The sequence below is a fragment of the Oncorhynchus mykiss genome, chromosome 1 (assembly GCF_013265735.2).
Source record: "Oncorhynchus mykiss isolate Arlee chromosome 1, USDA_OmykA_1.1, whole genome shotgun sequence".
NCBI classification, from domain to species: domain Eukaryota; kingdom Metazoa; phylum Chordata; class Actinopteri; order Salmoniformes; family Salmonidae; genus Oncorhynchus; species Oncorhynchus mykiss.
The window spans coordinates 63,064,715-63,087,323 of record NC_048565.1 but is presented as its reverse complement, the minus strand read 5'-3'; the positions used below and the strand labels follow the sequence as shown (position 1 = coordinate 63,087,323).

Here is a 22,609-nt window from a genome sequence, read left to right as displayed (position 1 = left end):
TATTAGACACTGCAAGTTCAGTTTCCAGCAATATTGCCCATCAGTCTGTGTGGTGGGCACATCTCTATCACTTCTTGCGTAGCCAGTTGATGTGATAGCCATCTTGGGGGTTGATAAATACTTTCCCCAAAACCTTCTCAATTAAAATGATAACTGCAAAGTAGGCTTACCTAGAAGAAGTACAGTTGAAGTCGGAAGTTTACATAAACCTTAGCCAAATACTTTAAAATCAGTTTCACAATTCCTGACATTTATTCCAAGTAAAAATTCCCCGTCTTTAGGTCAGTTAGGATCACCACCTTATTTTAAGAATGTGAAATGTCAGAATAATAGTAGAGAATGATTTATTTCAGATGTCTTTAATCACATTCCTAGTGGGTCAGAAGTTTACATGCACTCAATTAGTATTTGGTAGCACTGCCTTTAAATTGTTTAACTTGGGTTAAACGTTACAGGTAGCCTTCCACAAGCTTCCCACAATAAGTTGGCTGAATTTTGACCCATTCCTCCTGACAAAGCTGGTGTAACCGAGTCAGGTTTGTAGGCCACCTTGCTCGCACACGCTTTTTCAGTTGCGCCCACACATTTTCTATAGGACTGAGGTCAGGGCTTTGTGACGGCCATTCCAATACCTTGACTTTGTTGTCTTTAAGCCATTTTGCCACAACTTTGGAAGTATGCTTGGGTTCATTTTCCATTTGGAAGACCCATTTGCAACCAAGATAACTTCCTGACTGATGTCTTGAGATGTTGCTCCAATATATCCACATAATTTTCCTTCTCATGATGCCATCTATTTTGTGAAGTGCACCAGTCCCTCCTGCAGCAAAGCAACCCACAACATGATTCTTCCACCCCCATGCTTCACGGTTGGGATGGTGTTCTTTGGCTTGCAAGCCTCCCCCTTTTTCCTCAAAACATAACGATGGTCATTATGGCCAAACATTCTATTTTTGTTTCATCAGACCAGAGGACATTTATTAACCTGTTTGGGATAGGGGGCAGCATTTTCATGTTTGGATGAAAAGCGTGCCAAGAGTAAACTGCCTGCTACTCAGTCCCAGTTGCTAACATATGCATATTATTATTTGGATAGAAATAACTCTGAAGTTTCTAAAACTGTTTGAATGATGTCTGTGAGTATAACAGAACTCATTGGCAGGCGACAACCTGAGAAAAATCCATCCAGGAAGTGGGCAATCTGAGGTTTTTAGTTTTTCAATGCTTGGCCTATTGAAAACAGTGTCTATGGGATCAAATTGCACTTCCTAAGGCTTCCACTAGATGTCAACAGTCTTTAGATCCTTGTTTGAGGCTTCTACTGTAAAGGAGGGGCTCATAAGGGCTCTTTGAGTCAGTGGTCTGGCAGAGTGCCACAAGCTCATGACGCTCGTTCACATGAGAGTTAGCTCGCGTTCCATTGCATTTCTGAAGACAAAGGAATTCTCCGGTTGGAACATTATTGAAGATTTGTTAAAAACATCCTAAAGATTGATTCTATACATGGTTTGACATGTTTCTACGGACTGTAACGGAACTTTTGGACTTTTTGTCTGCACCTAGGGATCGCGCGTCATGAAGTTGGATTACTGGGCTGAACGAGCTAACAACGAGGAGGAATTTGGACATAAATGATTCACTTTATCTAACAAATCAAACATTTATTGTGGAACTGGGATTCCTGGGAGTGCATTCTGATGAAGATCATCAAAAGGTAAGTGAATATTTATAATCTATTTCTGACTAATGTTTTATTTTTTAATTTTTTTGACCCCCTTTTCTCCCCAATTGTGGTATCCAATTGTTAGTAGTTAATATCTTGTCTCATCGCTACAACTCCCGTACGGGCTCGGGAGAGACGAAGGTGGAAAGCCATGCGTCCTCCGAAACACAACCCAACCAAGCCGCACTGCTTCTTAACACAGCGCGCATCCAACCCGGAAGCCAGCCGCACCAATGTGTCGGAGGAAACACTGTGCACCTGGCGACCTGGTTAGCGTACACTGCGCCCGGCCCGCCACAGGAGTCGCTATTGCGCGATGAGACAAGGATATCCCGACCGGCCAAAGCCTCCCTAACCCGGACGACGCTAGGCCAATTGTGCGTCGCCCCACGGACAATTGGCGCGAACCCAGTCTCTAGTGGCACAGCTAGCACTGCGATGCATCGCATCACTCCTGTGTTCCAATGGCACGTTGTGTTAGCTAATCCAAGTTTACCATTTTAAAAGGCTAATTGATCATAAGAAAACCCTTTTGCAATTATGTTAGCACAGCTGAAAACTGTTGTTCTGATTAAATAAGCAAGAAAACTGGCCTTCTTTAGACTAGTTGAGTATCTGGAGCATCCACATTTGTAGGTTCGATTACTGGCTCAAAATGGCCAGAAACAACAACTTTTTCAGGTACTATTTAATGAAGATGCCAGTTGAGGACTTGAGGCGTCTGTTTCTCAAACTAGACATTAATGTACTTGTCCTCTTGCTCAGTTATGCACCGGGCCTCCAACTCTTTCTATTCTGTTTAGAACCAGTTTGCGTGTTTGTGAAGGGAGTAGTACACAGTGTTGTATGAGATCTTCAGTTTCTTGGAAATTTCTCACATTGAGTAGCCTTCATTTCTCAGAACAAGAATAGACTGACGAGTTTCAGAAAATGTTGTAACTGCCCATTTTGAGCCTGTAATCGAACCCACAAATGCTGATGCTCCAGATACTCAACTAGTCTAAAGAAGGCCAGTTTTCTTGCTTATTTAATCAGAACAACAGTTTTCAGCTGTGCTAACATAATTGCAAAAGGGTTTTCTTATGATCAATTAGCCTTTTAAAATGGTAAACTTGGATTAGCTAACACAACGTGCCATTACAACACAGGAGTGATGGTTGCTGATAATGGGTCTCTGTACGCCAATGCATAAATTCAATTTAAAAAAATAAAAAAAGTTTCCAGTTACAATAGTCATTTACAACATTAACAATGTCCACACTGTATTTCTGATCAATTTGAAATTATATTTTACGGACAAAAAAAACAAGAGCTTTTCTTAAAAAAAACAAGCAAATTTCTACATGACCCCAAACTTTTGAATGGTTAGTATATAAGCACAAGTCAAAAGTTGACACACCTACTCATTCAAGGATTTTTTATTTTTACTATTTTCTACATTGTATAATAATAGTGAAGACATCAAAACTATAAAATAACACGTATGGAAGCATGTAGTGCCCCCAAAAAAGTGTTAAACGAATCTAAATATATTTAATTTGAGATTCTTCAAAGTAGCCACCCTTTGCCTTGATGAGAACTTTGCACACTCTTGGCATTCTGTCAACCAGCTTCATGAGGCAGTCACATGGAATGCATTTCAATTAACAGGTGTGCCTTGTTTAAAATTCATTTGTGGAATTTCTTTCCTTCTTAATGGGTTTTAGCCATTCAGTTGTGTTATGACAAAGTAGGGGTGGTATACAGAAGATAGCCCTATTTGATAAAAGACCAAGTGCATATTATGGCAAGAACAGCTCAAATAAGCAAAGAGAAATGACAGTCCATCATTACTTTAAGACATGAAGGTTAGGCAACCCAGAAAAGGTCAAGAACTTTGAAAGTTGCTACAAGTGCAGTCGCAAAAACCAAGCGGTATGATGAAACTGACTCTGAGGACTGCCACAGGAAAGGAAGACACAGAGTTACCTCTACTACAGAGGATTTCATTAGAGTTAACTGCACCTCAGACTGAAGCCCAAATAAATGAGTCACAGAATTCAGAGTAACAGACATCAACTGTTCAGAGGGGACTGCGTGAATCAGGCCTTCATGGTCAAATTGCTGCTAAGAAACCACGACTAAAAGGACCCCAATAATAAGAAGAGACTTGCTTGGGGCAAGAAACATGAGCATTTGACCGGAGGAAATCTGTCCTTTGGTCTGGTGAGTCCAAATTTGAGATTTTTGGTTCCAACCTCTGTGTCTTTGTGAGACGCAGAGTAGGTGAACATATGATTTCCGCATGTGGTGGTTCCCACCGTGTAGCATGGAGTCGGTGCGATGGTGCTTTGCCAGAAACACCGTCAGTGATTTATTTAGAATTCAAGGCACACTTAACCAGCATGGATACCACAGCATTCTGCAGTGATACACCATGCCACACCATCTGGTTTGCGCTTAGTGGGACTATCATTTGTTTTTCAACAGGACAAGGACTCAAAACATACCTCCAGACTGTGTAAGGGCTATTTGACCGAGATGGAGAGCTGCATCAGATTACCTGGCCTCCACAATCACATGACCTCAACCCAATTGAGATGGTTTGGGATGAGTTGGAACACAAGAGTGAAGGAAAGTCAGCCAACAAGTGCTCAGCATATGTGGGAACTCCTTCAAGACTGTTGGAAAAGCATTCCTCATGAGAGCTGGTTGAGAGAATGCCATGAGTGTGCAAAGCTGTCAAAAGGTGGCTACTTTGAAGAATTTCAAATATATTCTGATTTTGTTTAACACTTTTTTTGCTTTCTACATGATTCCATATCTGTTATTTCATAGTTTTGATGTCTTCATTATTATTCTACAATGTAGAAAATAGTAAAAATAAAGAAAAACCCTTGAATGAGTAGGTGTATTTTGACTGGTACTAATATAGATAGATCTATTTATGACAATATTTGAGAACACAAGACAACTAATGACAGATGACACCATTGCCTGCTAGTCACAGTGAACATTCTTCTGACACCGAATCTGTAAATGAATGATACAGGGATCAGTAATAAGCAATCCCTAAGGTACGTCACAAATTCATATGTTTTCATTGAAAAACACTCTCCAAAAGCTGTCTGTGAGTCCTAATTTGGACATTGTAGTTGCAATGATTTAGTAACTAGCTGTTCAGGATTTGGGAGACAAAAGTTATTCACAGAACAACAAGTATCATCGGGAAAACTGTGCTGCAATGAGTTTAAAATAAGTTACAGAAATTAAGTGAGCATTGTTAGCAGTAGAGGGCGACCGATTAATCAGAATGGCCGATTACAAGTTTTCATAACAATCGGAAATCGGTATTTTTGGACACCGATTTGGCCGTTTTTTTTTTTTTTTTTTACACCTTTATTTAACTAGGCAAGTCAGTTAAGAACACATTCTTAATTTCAATGACGGCCTAGGAACGGTGGGTTAACTGCCTTGTTCAGGGGCAGAACGACAGATTTTTACCTTGTCAGCTCGGGGGATTCAATCTTGCAACCTTACACTTAACTAGTCCAATGCTCTAACCACCTGCCTGTCATTGCACTCCACAAGGAGCCTGCCTGTTACGCGAATGCAGTAAGCATTAAGTAAGTTGCTAGCTAGCATTAAACTTACCTTATAAAAAACAATCAATCCATCAATCATAATCACTAGTTAACTACACATGGTTGATGATATTACTAGTTTATCGAGCGTGTCCTGCGTTGCATATAATCGATGCAGTGCGTATTGTTCTTGCTCCAATGCGTACTGTCCTTGCTCCAATGTGTACCTAACCATAAACATGGTTATGCCTTTCTTAAAATCAATACACAGAAGTATATATTTTTAAACCTGCATATTTAGCTAAAAGAAATCCAGGTTAGCAGGCAATATTAACCAGGTGAAATTGTGTCACTTCTCTTGCGTTCATTGCACGCAGAGTCAGGGTATATGCAACAGTTTGGGCCGCCTGACTCATTGCGAACTAATTTGCCAGAATTTTACGTAATTTTGACATAGCATTGAAGGTTGTGCAATGTAACAAGAATATTTAGACTTAGGGATGCCACCCGTTAGATAAAATACCGAACGGTTCCATATTTCACTGAAATAATAAACGTAGGTATTCGAACCAGAGACCTTTCGGTTACTGGCCCAATGCTCCTAAATGCTTGGCTAGCTGCCGTATCTGACTCAGGGGGTTGAATACTTATCTAATCGAAATATTAGGGTTTTATTTTTCAAACATTTTCTACAAAGGTTAAAATAGTTCTTCCACTTGTACATTTGAGTAGTTTGCTGACAATTAATGACAAATAATCCCACTTTGTAACAACTAAATTTGGAAAAAGTAAAAGGCTGTGAATAGTTTCTGAAGTCGCTGTATCTTCATTAAATAATGCCTTTGTATCTGCTTTTTGAAAAAGGAGATGTCTCAGGCCCAGTGGTAGGCAAAATAGAAATGGGCAGATAGGATGGCATTTCATTGGTGTGTCTGACGTAGCTGTAGACATCAGAGAAGGCTGCGCTGAGACAGCACCTATCACTGACGAAAAGCACACATAACTCCTAGGTTATCTCCACTGCAGTCCCGGCAAACTAGGCATGGAAAACGTGACTTACATTGGCAGCATTCTAGTACTCTCCTTTAAAATAGTGTAAAAGTATTTAGTCAATGACTCAGAAAGGGACCTTTTCTTTCCCCTTTTTTAGATAAGCCTTTCAAAGTAAAAAAATATATATAAAAAATATTTTTAAAAGATCTATAGAATCACAGTTTACTGAACCGGCACTGTTCATTACTTGTTTGTCAAGTGACTGTAGCCTAGTGCATTCTTTAATTTCTGTCTATAGCTTTTTAAAATAACTAGGCCCGAATAAACTGAACTAATTACTGTCTACGGCACATCAGGCTATAGTGACAAAGTCAAACGTTTGCACAGTAAAACAAGAGAGAGGGTGGACTCTCAACAATGTTTCATACGTCACTGTTACAATGCAATTATGACTAATAATGTATCGCGAAGCGGATACTTACGTAATAATTTGGTTACACAGTATAATCATATGAGAGCAGTGTATCGAAGACCTACCACCCACTAGACTAAATGTCACCCTTTAAGAGCTATTATTAAAGAATTTTCTTCAATAATCACGATGATTTTCACTACCATAGGGTGGGAAGTGAACTCCAGAGCCATTTCTCAATGGAGTCAGTCCCCCTGACCGTAGAAATATCATTAATAGAACGGGCTAGGAACCTCTAATCCTGGCAATTTGACAAGTAAACTCATGGGTACACATGCAATGGGTGCCTGGTATTGTGATGCAATAATTGACATGGTAACAGAATGTTCATTCAAATGATTCTAAATGTGTTTTTCTTTAAGGTCAGTTGAGTTGCTTCAACAAATCACAGCACAAATGATTGATGGGCACACTTCCTGCTTTGCTCCAATGAGTACACACAAAATGGCTGTCAGTCAACCCTTATGCCATCACTGACTTGAATGGGGAGGGCCGTTCTATTCATTCTATTTCTGTGCTGACACCGATGGAAAATGGGAAATTATGCATAGAAACCTTATTATAAGGTCATAATAGACTAATCAATATCATAACATCATAATAGCCTAATCACATACTAAACAATCCATTATGACACTTCTTTAACATTGTTTAAATGCAACCTATTAGCATACATATGGCTATAGGCTACTTCAACAGTTTCAAAAGTTCTCTCATGACGTGGACAAGTCATCATCATCATATTCTAACACTTGTGCCCCTTGCATTTCATTTACATACCAATATTGTTTATTATGAAAATGTTTAAAATTGGATTGAGGTTTCCTTATTATTAGGCCAAACATACCTGAAAAGGCAGCATATTGTTGCTGTTGTCCATTCTTAAGGCGTTGTCCTCCATCCAAGATTTCTGGGTGAGGAGACCAGCTCTCGGGAATTTTGGGGGTGCTATAACGTTGCTAGAATAGGGCCTTTTCATCGGGGAGATGGGGTTCATGGAAGAAGGCACCCCTACACCGACCCCCACACCAACCCCAACTCCCACAGCTCTTCGCGGGTCCCTGCCTGCCTGGAGACCGCTCCATGGATTGGAGGCTGTGCTCCAAGTGGCATTTTGGTGATTATTCCAACCCAAAGATGAGGCAGGTGAAGAAGCCTTGCTATTCATGACAGACTGGTGACTGTAAGCGTTTCTCTGTGGAAAAGGACCGTGGTTGGGGCTAACAGGGGATCTCTGTTGCTGCGCTGGCTGGTGCTGGGCTTGCTGCTGTGGATGCTGAGACTGTGCCAAGCCAAGCTGAGGTGAGAAATTGCCTCCAAGTACCGGATTTATGTGGTGGGGGAAGCTCTGGAAAAGCATTGTTTCCTTCACCGAGGGTATTCCTTGATTAAAATTGTCGTCCACGGTGTTCGTAGTTCCAGTAGACCAAGTGCTACCAAATGAGGGGGACAGGGTGCCACCGGTTTCCTGCGGCTGATGAAAACTCAAGCCTGGCAGGATCGGAGACTCCATCGGCACTTTCTCTTTGTTGAGAGCTGAAGCTGCTTGGTTGCTCACACTCGACGGGCTCTCATCTAATGTAGGGGGATCCGAAGGGGTCGGGGTGGAGGGAGGGTCTACTGCTGGATCTAGCTGCTGATGAGGTTGGGCTTTGTTTTTGTCCATCAGTAAATCATCCTGCATGGTTTGCTGAGCTGAAACGGGGAAAACAGATAAGTTATTTACCATTGAGAATGTCATAGACTAGCCTCACTGGGCTGTTGTGATATTTTAGAGAGAACTCCATGGGGAATTTTTCTGCTGCTGGAGGCGAATTAGTGATCACCCATTTAGAAAAAAAAATCAAATACTGCTGGTGTATTACAATAAAGTGCACTTCAGCAAGAGATGAAATAGTTTCACCCTTTCTGACGCCAGCGATCCACTCGGATGTGTGCGGGAGAGACACGTGGAGGACACCGATATCCACCACGTCTTGTTTTCCTTTACCCAGAAACTCCGAACTGCAATGTGAGACTGATTCTTGTTCCTGTTTATTTTTCTCCCTAGAACCAACCCTGAATTAATTTGCAAAAAATACAGCTGCTGCGTCCTTCAAGGTTAAAGAGACACACCACCTTGACCCACCCACTTCTTAGCAAAATTGACTTTTTTTGTTGTTTTAGGTTTCCGTGACAATGATAGCTGCATAAGAGATGATGCACTTTTGTATGGCAATTGGCCTAGTAGTAGGCAAGACATGAGCTACACGTTTAAGTGACTTCACAAAACAGCTTGCTACATAGGCTAACAAGCTTCACCCTAAAAGCATGAATGTTATAGAGATTACGATAAGAGGCAGCTTCAATTACTGCATTAAACTTGGTAAATTTTTCTGTCACATTTTTTATATGCAGATTTTCTGAGTAGGGTGCAAATGGGTGCTATAACAGAGACAGCCCTATACGCAAATCTATGTTCACAAAAGCCTAGAGGAGCAGTGTCGCGCCTCTTCTTTCATGCCTGCCTGCTTTGATCAAAATAATATTTATTACATTTAGTTAATTTCGTATTTTAAGGCTATCATAAACTCTTTATAAAAGTTTATTCTGGACGGCCGTTAGCATAATTGTAGACAATTAGGCCCATCGCTGGTAATAAATGTACTAATATTAAAATAATTATGCTTGCAAGCGCACCTTTGAATGAGTCAGGATACTGCACGGTTTATTTTCCATTCGAGATAACTGTGGCCTAATATTGCCACCGTGTGATATTTAGAAACTATTCAGAATAGGCTAAAACGACTCCCACACAGTAGCCAGCCAAATGTATGTTGAGCACATCATTTTAATTCTCAGGATTTTAGAATATCCTATTCCTAACAGGTGTGACGTAGACTTCTCGTAGAAAGTACAATATTGCACAGCATTTTGTACAGTGCTTAATCCTTGTTTTCTCCTCGATGCATAAACGCTGCATGTTCATGGTCATCAAGTAACCAAATACGGGTGCAGTTAACCAGCCTAAAAGAAAAACAATGCACCAATTTCGATAAAAACTAAAAAATCGTATTTTCCTTTCGCGTTGGTTATACCAGACATTAGATACATTCACAAGCGGGCTATTAAAAATTCGTATCCGACCCACAATTGTACAGGTAACGTTATCACCAAACAAACACCGCAACAGCATGCACACCCGTGTCGGTTTTCTGTTTGACATGAAACTCAATTTACCTTTATCTTTCACCCTTTGGGACTCTGTAAATAACGCTATTTCTGTTTGCCTCGTCTGGGTTAAGATATGACTAATGAGTTACCCTTCGTGCGGAGGTAGTCAGCAGTTGCTTCAACAGCTGATCGACTGCGGCGCATGGATGAGGAGGCTTCAGGGAAATGTAGTTTATTAGTGTAACTTGTCCGGAATGCAAAGTTTGGTCGAAAAAAATACGATTGTTTTGGTCAGCTTTTGTTTTGAATGTAGACCCATGTATTTTTGCATTAAATCAGGCTAGCATTTAAATATGACTTTTATTGACTATCATCGTTAACCCATTCATATCCGGTAAATAGGGTTAGTGTTCCCAAGGCCATATCTCAATGTTACAGCGCTTGTTTAGGAGGCGGCCTGTGCTAAGTAGCTATCTAGCGTGCTACAAACACCTGTGTGTAAGCGTAAGTGGGGAGAAAGTGTAGTTCATTGACTTGAGGCAAACACAGCATATGGAACTGTGCAAATCTGCCACAGTAAGTGCATATGTTTTATTTGAAAGATTATTCATCGCTGATATGAAAGATAGGCCCTTATCTACGTTTCAAACCATTTCGCAAGCAATAATTGACGTTTCTAAAACCAGTAAAACACAGCGTCAGAATTGTAGTTCATAGACAGCCGTGGGCGAAGCTAACTGCTTGAAAACCCTAGAGGGGGGTTTTCGTGAGCTAGATGTAACTTGGGGATAGTAATGGCTATGTGATGCTCCATTAGCCGTTTAAGAAATAAGGCCCGAGGAGACGTGGTATATGGCCAATATACCACGGCTAGGGGCTGTTCTTATGCACGACGCAACGCAAAGTGCCTGGACACAGCCCTTAGTCGTGGTATATTGCCCATATCACAAACCCCCGAGGTGCCTTATTGCTATTAAACTGGTTACCAATGTAATTAGAGCAGTACAAAATAAATGTCATACGTGGTATATGGTCTGATATACCACGGGTGTCAGCCAATCAGCATTCAGGGCTCGAACCACCCAGTTTAATACCTCCTCAATTCCTGATTTGGAATACAACCAGTGTCTTCTAAACGTTCATGTCTAGTTGCGAGGTGTCATTTAAATTTAGAAAATGCTACATTAAAAATGAGATCATTTTTTTTTGCTCCATTAAGTAATCCAGCAATTAGTATGCCACTATTGTTTATTTCAAATTCTCTCACTGATCGAGACAGGTGAGTATCATGACATGCAGCACTTTGGGGTGGACACCCACCTGTCTCAATTAAATGAGAATATTTGAAATAGATAAAATGGCAGTGTACACATTGTTTGATTATTTCATGGAACAAAACATTTAACTGAGCATTTTCTAAATTCAAACAAAACCCCTGCAACTATAGACATGGAAATAAAATACATTGTTTGTCTTCCAAGTAGGAAATTTGAGGTAGTATTGACAAGTTAAAAGGTAAAAAATAAAAAATAAATCAGTGCTGAACCAAATGGGAAATCTAATAACGCTTATCAACCAGCTGGAATAGAGTAGTCTGACTAGGCGATATTTTAATAGCTACATTAGACGAGACTTCTTTTCTCCACCTACCACAGACCCATGTAATTAGGGGAGGGGGGGGGGGGGGATGTATCCCAGATCACATTTGCACAATATCTTCCATGACTGCTAAAACTGTTGCAACATTTTGCAGTCATTTTAACCAAGCAAATTTAAAGAATAAAGATACAACTGAGCCATTAAATGAGATGCACTCATATGCACTGCCCGAAGCTTGTGGCGTAATAAACGCTACAGAGCGCTATAATAAATGCAACCTACCGCAATACGAAGTATTCTGTAGCCATATGTGTATCTTCATGATGCTCGTCTTCCCAAGTAGGCTTTGTGCCTCTTAGGTAGGTCCGCCTGCACAAGTTAGAGCATTAATTAATTAGATATTTATTTGGCAACATGAAGGAGTAAAACTCGGGTCGGACTACATATCCCAGGCATCCTGTAACTGTGATTTCTCAGCATCTGACGGGCTTGTTATTGTTGGTGACGTAATACGCACCAGGAGTTCCCGTGCGTTACCTCATAGAGAGAGCCAGTCAATTGAGTCAAGCGGTCGCGCCAAAGCGTTAAAAATGAGTTTTTAGCAAACTATTAAACTGAAACCGTAGATGAAGCATCGAGTTGTAAAATCATTAGTTATGACTGCAAAGGAACTGGGTTATTGTTCAAGTTTTAGCTAGTTCATTTCGGTTAGACAAGTTAGCCGGCTAGCTAACGTTAACCTCTTCGACTTCGTGCCAACAGAAAAAGCCTCGCCGCTTTCAACAAGGCCAAGCTACCTAACCTGCATATGTAATTAATACACTCAACACGTTTGAGTGTACTGTTGTTTTACTTTTATTGGCCACATGTCGGAAGAGAGCGCATTGGTAATGCAACAGAATTTGGACAGGTGAGTTGAGTTTACCGTTAGCTAGCTATCTAACAAGTAGCGAAGCTAGCTAATGTAACGTTAGTTGGCTAGCTAGGTGGACCTTGGATTCATGGTTAATAACTTTACTCATTCTTACCTTGTGGCAAGTATTGTAGTTCAGCTAGTCATATGTTGCACGCTATAGTCATTGTTTCATGCATCTTGGTAACTAAAACCATGTGTTTGGATCAGTGGGCTGGACCATCATCAGATGTGAGCTGGGGGGGCTCGGGGTCACGCGAGGTATCTGGCTGAGGATGGCCATATCATCAGGCAACCTCTCTTTTTTTGGCCGTTGATTGACAACTCAGGGGACTGATTGGGATTTTGTAGTGTCAAGGTGTCATTAAGGTGTGGTTGACCTGTATTACTGCTTTGCCCTTCACACTAGTCAGGGATTGCCAGGGCCGCAGCACAGACCTGGGTATGCTCCAGTCCTGAGTCTGATAACAAGATGCACATTTATTTTGCATGTGCAATGTCCATGTGCAATTACCAGCGGTAAACCAGCTAAAATCTGAAGTTTACCATAATGGCTGGTCTACTACAATATCACTAAACCCAATGTGAAACACTAATGGAAATGCTGTTTTAAATTAGATTGTTTTTACATTCAATATGAACTGGGGTATTTGTATGTATTATGGATCCCAAGGCAGCAGCTACTCTTCATGGGGTCCAGCAAAATTAAGGCAGTTATACATTTAAAAAACATTACAATACATTCATAACAGATTTCACAACATATTAACTGTGTTCCCTCAGGCCCCTACTCTATACCACATATCTATAACACAAAATGCATGTGTGTCTATTTGTGTTGCTTCGCAGTCCCCACTGTTCCGTAAGGTTTATTTGTATTTGTTTTTGGCCACTGCCACGTGACTCGCTGTCTGAAGAAGCTAACCATTTTTGTGAATGGGGTGGTGTACTTAATCAACTGGCCACCGAGTGTAGATGGGCCTAACCTTACAAACATTTTGATCTGGTATGTCAAGTTAACAAAACGGTTCTATACTCTGCTCCGCCTAAACAGGTGGGTTAGGCCTAGATTTTAAACATTTCATCTAATAGGCCTGTGTAGGCTTAAGTCAAGTAAGTTAATTTAATTTTGCCGTACTGGCCATTGTTTGTTAATGCTGTGACTAATCATTCTCACCTCAGAGGCCATGGCAACAAGCTTGCTTGACCTTCAGATAGAATCTGGTATTCACTATGAGTTTGTTATCAATCTTCATAGCACCATGATGACTATGGACCTATCTGTAGCAGCCAGCTACTCTTGTAGCTGTTGAATTACTTTAGGCCTACAGTACATGCCAATCAATACTCCGTTGTTGTCTTTGATCAACTTTCCTTCAGTTGGAAAAAAAAGGCCTATAACGAAGATTACTTTCCATAGAGGTTTTAGGCTAAACCTTGCAATTGAAGCTCATCTAAAATTTAGAGACCTGTGATGAATGCTGTGACTATGGATTGTGGTGGTGATCCAGAGGGAGTTATTGATTTGCTCTGGTTGTAGAGCAGGCCTGTTGTCTGTCTCCTGACCTTGCCAGTGTTTTATTTTCCGCTGTGGGCTGTATTTGCCAGAATGTCCCTGCTTGCGTACCATAAAGCAAATTCGGTAACTGCTTTGGGCACGACAAGTGAAACACACGGGTGAGCTGTTTTCCGTTAAAAAAAAAATATCATAATTTGTAGCCCTGTACTATGTGACATGGCACATTTCATAATTTGATCTTTTGGAATGTGAAAACATGTTTTTTTTTAGATGACGGGCCTAACTATTGTGCAGTGGAAGGAAGCCTCTGCGATTGCTAAATGTGTAACAGCTCTGCATGCCACTGCCATGCCAGGAATCTACACTGACATTTGTTACAAGGAGTTGTTCACTTGTTCTCAAGAAGAAAAATAAATGCATACAAATAAATATATTTGAGAAATTAATGTTAAGAATTGCCAGCTATTACAAAATACAGGTTTTTTTTTTTGTATTACAAAATACATATTTTTTTTATTTTTAAGATTGATTCTAACCTAGATGGGGTCTTGGCTTATATGAACCCTCGGTACTTTTCAGGCTTTTATCCTGAAGAATATCTCCCTTTCTATGCTACCAAGTGTTTGCGTACTACTGGTAAAGTAACCACAAATATTATGATAAATATAATCTATGGTTACTAGGTTGTTAGTTAGCTAGCTAATACTGTGTAACATGCCTGAGCAAGGTTAGCGGCTCGCAAGTCATTTTAGAACGGCCTGCGACGTGGTTTATGAGTATAAAATGCGGTCCTGCCAATCTGCGATAGAAAGAAAAACACGTTGCACCGGTATTATGGGTCAACATTTGGTCGGTTTGGGCTAGAAGCGAGCTGTTACTGGGCTCTACAGTGTGACCATTTTACTTGCTTATGCACCTAAATATTTTTCTGTGCCACCTGACATTTTGTATTTAGGAGCACCGGTGTGCTCTAGAAATATTAAGGATTTTGGCTTTATCTCATTTTTCATTGTGCGCCTAACATGCTCTTTGTAAAAAAATATAATAAATACATTTTTAAAAGTCAGTGTAGAGCCCTGCGTTCTCTCTGTAGTAATGGTGCAAGCACGATGGTCATGAATCTGCGGCCGGTGTATTCTCTATGGCAGTCAGAGGTGCACTGGTGCTACCAAATTAAAATTCCATGCAAAATATTTGGGGGCATATGCTCAGAGCTGAGTTTGACGAAACCGATGGCAGGAAGATGTATGTCACGTTCCCCTCGTTTTAAGCTGTTGTGTTTGTTGCTCTATCAGTGACAAACACACGGCTCCACATGTTTTTTGTCTGGGCCTGCCACTAGCAGCAGGTTCCCCCTGCAATGCAGTGTTTCACGAACGGAGGAGGGAGACACTTGCACACACAACCTCCATGATTCTCTACCCTTTTATTTTGGTTGGGCATTAGCCATACTATGTTATCGTTTACCGTTTCCATCTTTGTTTTTCTGTAATTATGTCATACAATTCATATATTGTCAACACTGGACAGCAAAATGTGATTTTGATATTCTGAAGCAGGGGTTCTTTAAACTTTTTCAGCCTGGGGCCCAAATGAGAAATTCTGTGTTATCATGGGACCCAAGCTTATGAAGCTTATATGCAACTATGTGTAAATATTGGTACATTTCATTACCCTTATGCCTACAACAAATGCAATATAGACAAAAACAAATACCCATATAATTAGCTCTTCATGTTTATTTTCTCCATTCTCTGTTTTAAAATACAGTAACTATTTGTTTATTTTGAACTGGAATAAACTGATCAAATCACACCGGTTGAAGTTTTCAACAAGCATGTCTATTCTGGACTCAGGTTTTGATAGTGCAACATGGAGGACATGCTCAGCGTAGAGTCTGTTTCTGTACTTTTTTAAAAAGTATGTCAGAGATAAGAATCCTGACTCGCATATGTATGTGGTGCCGGACTGGATCAGAACATCGACTGCTTTCTCAGTCAGGCAGGATACCACTTCCTGCTATAGATTACCAACCCAGAACTTTGTGTGTTTGCCTCAAAGCATCTTACTTCAATCAGTTTATTCTAGTTCAGAATAAAAAAAATACTTGTTTTTCAATAGCAACAGTTGCAATTAAGATTTGTTTACAACATTTCTTCAGTAAGATGTACAGTAGGCCTGATAATTTTGTCATCTGTATTTACTGTTACTATACAGTTATCAGTAGCTTGCTTTGGCCAACGTTACTATAGCTATTAGCTGTATACAAGGCTAGGGGATAGTTTGAAAGAGAAACTCACATCTATGAGAGAGAGTACTCCTTTATTTCTGCTTATTGTTATAAAATGACAGCAATGCCTTGCTAGCTGACTGACTTTTCCACTGTCGGCGCACTGTTTCCTGAAGCATTCTTCCTTGTTCTGAAGGAACTCCCTGTGTTTACCCTCATGCTGTGGATGTTTGGACAGGACGTGTCGTTTTATTAATTAGTTTGTTTTGAGAGACTTATTACTAAGCACTTCCCTGCACAAAACACATTGTGGGCGCTCCTCGTTATTTCTCAAAGTTGTTATGAAACCAAGAGAGAAACTCATTGGTGTATTTGCGTTTCATGACGATGGAGCTCAGTCAGAACTTGCTAGCTTGAGTCATTTGATGACAGTGGTGAGTGTTGGCGAGTGGGAATGACAAGTCAGTGGCTGACAGCGCATCATCTGCTGCTGAACGACAGCGCTGCAGCGTGTGGGTCGCAGAGTGATCTTGAAGAAAACTGCAGAAAAAAAGTTGTTGGTTAACGGCAAAGCACACGGGCATCTCCCACTTGCGCAGCTGCCAAACTGAGCAGAGACCGCTGCTAAGCACAGAGTGTACTGAACAGTGAGCACAGTTATACTTGGCCAAATCAATTTCAGTAATCAATTATATAATTATACATTTACTCTGACACGTTGCAACCCACCATTAACAGGTCCACGACCCACTACTTTAAGAAAGACTGTTCTAAAGTCTTGGCTGTTGGTTGTTGTGACTCCTGTTTGAGGTTGGAATGATGGGGTTTGGGGGGGGGGGGGGGAAGAGTCGTGAAATAAGAGTTGTGGCTAGTCTTGTGGCTTTCCCTGGGGAGGCGAGCGTTGAATGCATACTCATAGGTTTGGGTTAACTGGGTCCGACCCCTGAGCCAAACCGTAAAATATAGACTCCTGCGGATTCACAGTGTAACTTAGGCCAGTCTGACTGGAAACAGATGCCAAATAGCAAGTCCCAGCCTGACATTTTCCCTGCTGTTCGATGCAGGTGGCAACAATACACAAGGGTCATGGCGTATGCCCTTGATTGAGTAGAGGTAGGCTACACAATGTTGTTATGGAGTTAGGTTAGTAGTAGAAGACAAGTGTTTTGATCTGTTAGATTGGAGTAGGCCCAACTAAGGATTTGTTTGGAGTTGAGGTAGGCTAGATGTTACTTGTTTGTTGTGGAGTAGAGGTAGCCCAAGCATGTTTGGTGTGTAGAATGTATTAGATGCAGACTGAGTCTATTTGTTATGGGGTGGAGGCACTAAGGCTGTCAGACATGCGGAAGCCCCCGGACCTTAACCTTCATTGAAGACCTTTTGTGGGCCAGGATCCGGTCGCCTGCCTTTGTGCTAACGGAACCTCCAGTTTTCCCACAGTCACGTGACCGCCGCTGAGTGAAAGGAGCCTTTGTGTGAGTGGCTCTGGCCCTTCTTAAAAAACAGAAGCATGACTCGTGAGATGAGGTAAAACTAATCGTACCATCATCCTCGTCTTTGTACTGGACTGTGATTCACTCCGTCGTGCACCCCATCTCTCAATCAAGTGTGCCTTTTCACTCCATCTTTACCCTGTTTTGAGAAATGGTGCAAAACATAATGATTGAAGGTTAACTTAAATCATGGGAGTTGTTGCTGCGTTTTTGTTATTTTCCAGAGCCAGGTTCTCTTCCTGCTGGTTGTACACAAACACAATTGTCCAATAGTGCTTAGGTTGCTGTGTCGCAGTAGCAACATTCTTTCAGCCCTGGCAAGGAGTGTTGGGCTTGGAGTGATTAAATGCTGTCCACTACTCGTCACATCCCAAATCTCACACACAGACACGTGACATCACTTCTATGGCCCCGTTACCACAGTAACCTCCCGCCCTTGAAAGTGCAGCTGAACATTTTAGTCTCATGTGATATTTTGGTTAAAAGGCTATGGTCACAAATGTTTTTATTTAGCAATGTACCACATTACTTCTAAATATAGATGTTGTATGAATGTTACAGGCAGGGTCCTGAATGTTCTTCAGCTGGTGAACCTCATCTTGTGTAGGGCAATGGCAGCCTGTCTGGCAGTACTCCATGACCTTGGACTCATAGACTCTGCACTTTGACTCTTGCCAGCCCTGTGCTGTCTTTTCCTCTTTTCAGTCTGATGTTGAGCTTGTTCCCTGCTGAAAGCTTTCATCCAATGGGTCTATAGGATCTGTACTAGTAAAGCTTGTGTCAAGGTCAGCAGCTGCAGTATTAGTCTGAAGGACAAACACTAACCAGTCAGGGATTAGCCACATTTGACTACTTTGTCTCCATCAAGACACACAAGGTACTATATCTACCCATTATCCTCGTGTCAAGAGATCATGCATTCTAACCTTCACACACACTACCCACCCCCAACATACCAGTCAGTTACCAACACCATCCCCTCCAATTTAGACTTCTAGCTTTGCATTAAACGATCAACTAAGGCTCCATAATATAGAGAACTACATTAGAAGTGATAAACACACAAACTATGACAGGAAGACACGGACCATGTTTATGCCTAGCTCCAGTATATTTATTTGCTCATCATGGAGTCATGGAAATATTTTGCAAAGGTGACTTCCACTAGTTCCTGGTGCTGAGCTTGATGCTGCTGCATGCAGATGTTTATGGGATCAGACGTTGTAAATAGAACACTTAGGCCATTCACATTAGCCTCTGCGATAGTTAGTTAGCTAGCTAATGTTTAGATAAAGTCCAGTAAGATGTAGCTAATGTAGCTTGCAAAGTTACAAATCACATCAACAAATGTTTATTTATTTATTTCACCTTTATTTAACCAGGTAGGCAAGTTGAGAACAAGTTCTCACTTACAATTGCAACCTGGCCAAAATAAAGCTAAGCAGTTCGGCACATACAACAATACAGAGTTACCCATGGAGTAAAACAAACATACAGTCAATAATACAGTAGAAAAATATGTCTATATACAATGTGAGCAAGTGAGGTGAGATAAGGGAGGTAAAGGCAAAAAAAAAGGCCATGGTGGCGAAGTAGGAAGAATGTGCAAAGTAGAGAGAAATAATGGGGTGCAAAATAAATACAGTAGGGAAAGAGGTAGTTGTTTGGGCTAAATTATAGATGGGCTATATACAGGTGCAGTAATCTGTGAGCTGCTCTGACAGCTGGTGCTTAAAGCTAGTGAGGGAGATAAGTGTTTCCAGTTTCAGAGATTTTTGTAGTTCGTTCCAGTCATTGGCAGCAGAGAACTGGAAGGAGAGGCGGCCAAAGGAAGAATTGGTTTTGGGGGTGATCAGAGAGATCTAGCTGCTGGAGCACGTGCTACAGGTGGGTGCTGCTATGGTGACCAGCGAGCTGAGATAAGGGGGGACTTTACCTAGCAGGGTCTTGTAGATGACCTGGAGCCAGTGGGTTTGGCGACGAGTATGAAGCGAGGGCCAGCCAACGAGAGCGTACAGGTCGCAATGGTGGGTAGTATATGGGGCTTTGGTGACAAAACGGATGGCACTGTGATAGACTGCATCCAATTTATTGAGTAGGGTATTGGAGGCTATTTTGTAAATGACATCGCCGAAGTCGAGGATTGGTAGGATGATCAGTTTTACAAGGGTATGTTTGGCAGCATGAGTGAAGGATGCTTTGTTGCGAAATAGGAAGCCAATTCTAGATTTAACTTTCGATTGGAGATGTTTGATGTGCGTCTGGAAGGCGAGTTTACAGTCTAACCAGACACCTAGGTATTTGTAGTTGTCCACATATTCTAAATCAGAGCCGCCCTGAGTAGTGATGTTGGGCAGGTGCAGGCAGCGATCGGTTGAAGAGCATGCATTTAGTTTTACTTGTATTCAAGAGCAATTGGAGGCCACGGAAGGAGAGTTGTATGGCATTGAAGCTCGTCTGGAGGTTTGTTAACACAGTGTTCAAAGAAGGGCCAGAAGTATACAGAATGGTGTCGTCTGTGTAGAGGTGGATCAGAGACTCACCAGCATCAAGAGCGACATCATTGATGTATACAGAGAAGAGAGTCGGTCCAAAAATTGAACCCTGTGGCACCCACATAGTCTGCCAGAGGCCCGGACAACAGACCCTCCGATTTGACACACTGAACTCTATCAGAGAAGTAGTTGGTGAACCAGGCGAGGCAATCATTTGAGAAAACAAGGCTGTCGAGTCTGCCGATGAGGATGTGGTGATTGACAGAGTCGAAAGCCTTGGCCAGGTCAATGAATACAGCTGCACAAAATTGTTTCTTATTGATGGCGGTTAAGGTATTGTTTAGGACCTTGAGCGTGGCGTGAGTAGATAGCAACAGGCTAATTACATTGATTTGCTTTAGAATGTCTAGCCAGTGTATTATGAAAGCTAGCTAGATAATGGTTTAGAAAAACAAATTTAGTTCCTTAGCTAATTGATCTACTTTACCGGTGCTTGACTTCTTAGTAAGGTAACCAATTAAGTGTTACCACAGCAGCCTGTGCTTGCTTGTAGTTTGCATATCCAGGTGCTGAGCACCATACCACAACTAAAATTTTCGACATAAAAATAAATTGTTCTTCGCAGCTGATGTTCTTTGAAAGAGTGGCTGGTCCAGTGAGTAACGTTAGCTACCTTTTGACACCCATTCTCAACTGCATCCACCTACGTGGTACTACGTCCTGAAATAACTATGGATTCTGGATATTATGGTTGGCTCACAACCGGGAATTGTAGATTAACAGTTTCTACCGGTGAGATGCAACATTGCTCGTATTTGCATGTAGAGGGGAAATTCTATTTTTTTATGACATGTTAATAACATATTAACGTCAGTCTTGAATTTGGCCTTTACTACTATAGCCCATAGAAACATATTAAATAACACATTCATAAATGGCAAAACAGACAGTCAAAAAATAAATCATAAGGAATAAGGTTTTGAAGTGTCTGTCCTAAAGGAGATATAAGCAATGTTAGGAAATATTTTAGTGTTTAGGACACACAATAAGCCCCCTTTTTTTGGGCACAAAACTATCTTCATACCTCCATTAATTTAAAAAAAAATGGTACTGGGTTACCTTCACAGTCCCGTGACACTTGTGGGAGTCAGTCGTAGAGCGAAATGGAGGAGACATTCATGAGAATGTAATCTTTCCATAGAGTGATCATATTACACTGAACAAAAATATAAATGCAACATGTAAAGTGTTGGTCCCATGATTCATGATCTGAAATAAAAAAATCCCAGAAATGTTCCATATGCAAAAAAAGCTTCTCTAAAATGTTGTGCACACATTTATTCACATCCTTGTAAGTGAGCATTAATCCATTTCCAAGATAATCCAGCCACCTGACAGGTGTAGCATATCAAGAAGCTAATTAATCAGCATTTTCATTATACAGGTGCACCTTGTGCTGGGGACAAAAGGCTGTTTAATAAAATAAAATGCCGTTTTGTGGGGAAAACTCATTCTGATCGGCTGAGCTTAGCTGCCAAGTGAGTTGGCCAATGTCTTCCAAGGCCCACCTATGGCTGCACCCCTACCCAGTCATGTGAAACAGATTAGGGTCTAATTAATTTATTTCAATTTTCTGATATGAACTGTAACTCAGTAAAAACTTTTGAAATTGTTGCATGTCACATTCATATTTTTGTTCAGTAAAGTTTGTAGCACAAATGGTTCAGATACTAAAGACAGAAGTTGGCACATCTGCAGTACCAACTACAGAAGAGTCTCGTGGGTGTTGTAGAGCAAAACGGTCGTACGATAGACTTTTGTCTCATTGTCTGACAAACACCTAACTGGGCCACCTTCCACCGCAGATGCGGATGGTCGATGCTGTGGATTGAGACACAGCCTATGCAAAATGATATCTCTAGCTTAAATTGACAGATTTCTATGGGGATTTTTAAATTGCTACTTAGATGGACGCACAGATTAATGGACATATACATTATTTGACAAGTGTGGTCTAATTCAAACCAGTCTCTTGTTTCAAGCCTTTGTTGGTTATTGGTTCGCAGGCCTAATTGCTTTTGAGTTGAGACCTGAGTGAAGCTTTTGGTCAGTGCCAGTGTTTTGTTTGAATGTTTAGGCTGTAAAATTGGGCATTGGGGACTGTGTTTTGTAGTGTTTGTCTTGTCGTATGTTCTAGTGTTTGTAGGCCTGTGTTTGTTATTTGCTGAGCAAGACCGAGCGAGGCGAAAGCCAGCCAGGGGTTAGGGTTTTGTGAAGAGGATAGCGTTTCGGCAGTTGTATCGTGGCTTGTCATGTGGAGGGGCAGCATTACGGGAACTGGAGCCAGTGTATCTGGGGGAGCACCCACGCTTGCCTTTGTTCCCCTGTGCTCCTGTGGAGACATCTGTCTACCCTTCCAATCAGCTTCCCGTCCTCCCATTTCATCCCTCTGTCTC

The 22,609-nt window shown here is 41.2% G+C and overlaps 2 protein-coding genes across 5 annotated transcripts in view; one reads left to right on the top strand and one right to left on the bottom strand.

The window, feature by feature from the left end:
• Positions 1-11,947, bottom strand: part of LOC110526678 (cytoplasmic polyadenylation element-binding protein 3) — a 70,168-nt gene extending 58,221 nt beyond the window's left edge. For 2 of the 3 annotated variants that reach the window (XM_021607830.2, XM_021607839.2), the window contains exons 1-2: positions 11,786-11,947; positions 7,599-8,446 (exon numbers count right to left, since the gene is read on the bottom strand). In XM_021607830.2, coding sequence (XP_021463505.2) covers positions 7,599-8,446; positions 11,786-11,825 — 888 coding nt within the window. In that variant the 5' untranslated portion in view covers positions 11,826-11,947. Of the gene's footprint in view, positions 1-7,598; positions 8,447-9,970; positions 10,119-11,785 lie in introns of those variants that run through there. The other variant, XM_021607846.2, reaches the window with a different exon arrangement.
• A 36-nt stretch (positions 11,948-11,983) lies between these two features.
• The window catches only part of march5b (membrane-associated ring finger (C3HC4) 5b), a 43,747-nt gene continuing 33,121 nt past the window's right edge, over positions 11,984-22,609 (top strand). Inside the window, exon 1 of one of the 2 annotated variants that reach the window (XM_021573327.2) lies at positions 11,984-12,413. In XM_021573327.2, the coding sequence (XP_021429002.1) occupies positions 12,370-12,413 (44 nt within the window). In that variant the 5' untranslated portion in view covers positions 11,984-12,369. 2 annotated transcript variants of the gene reach the window in all.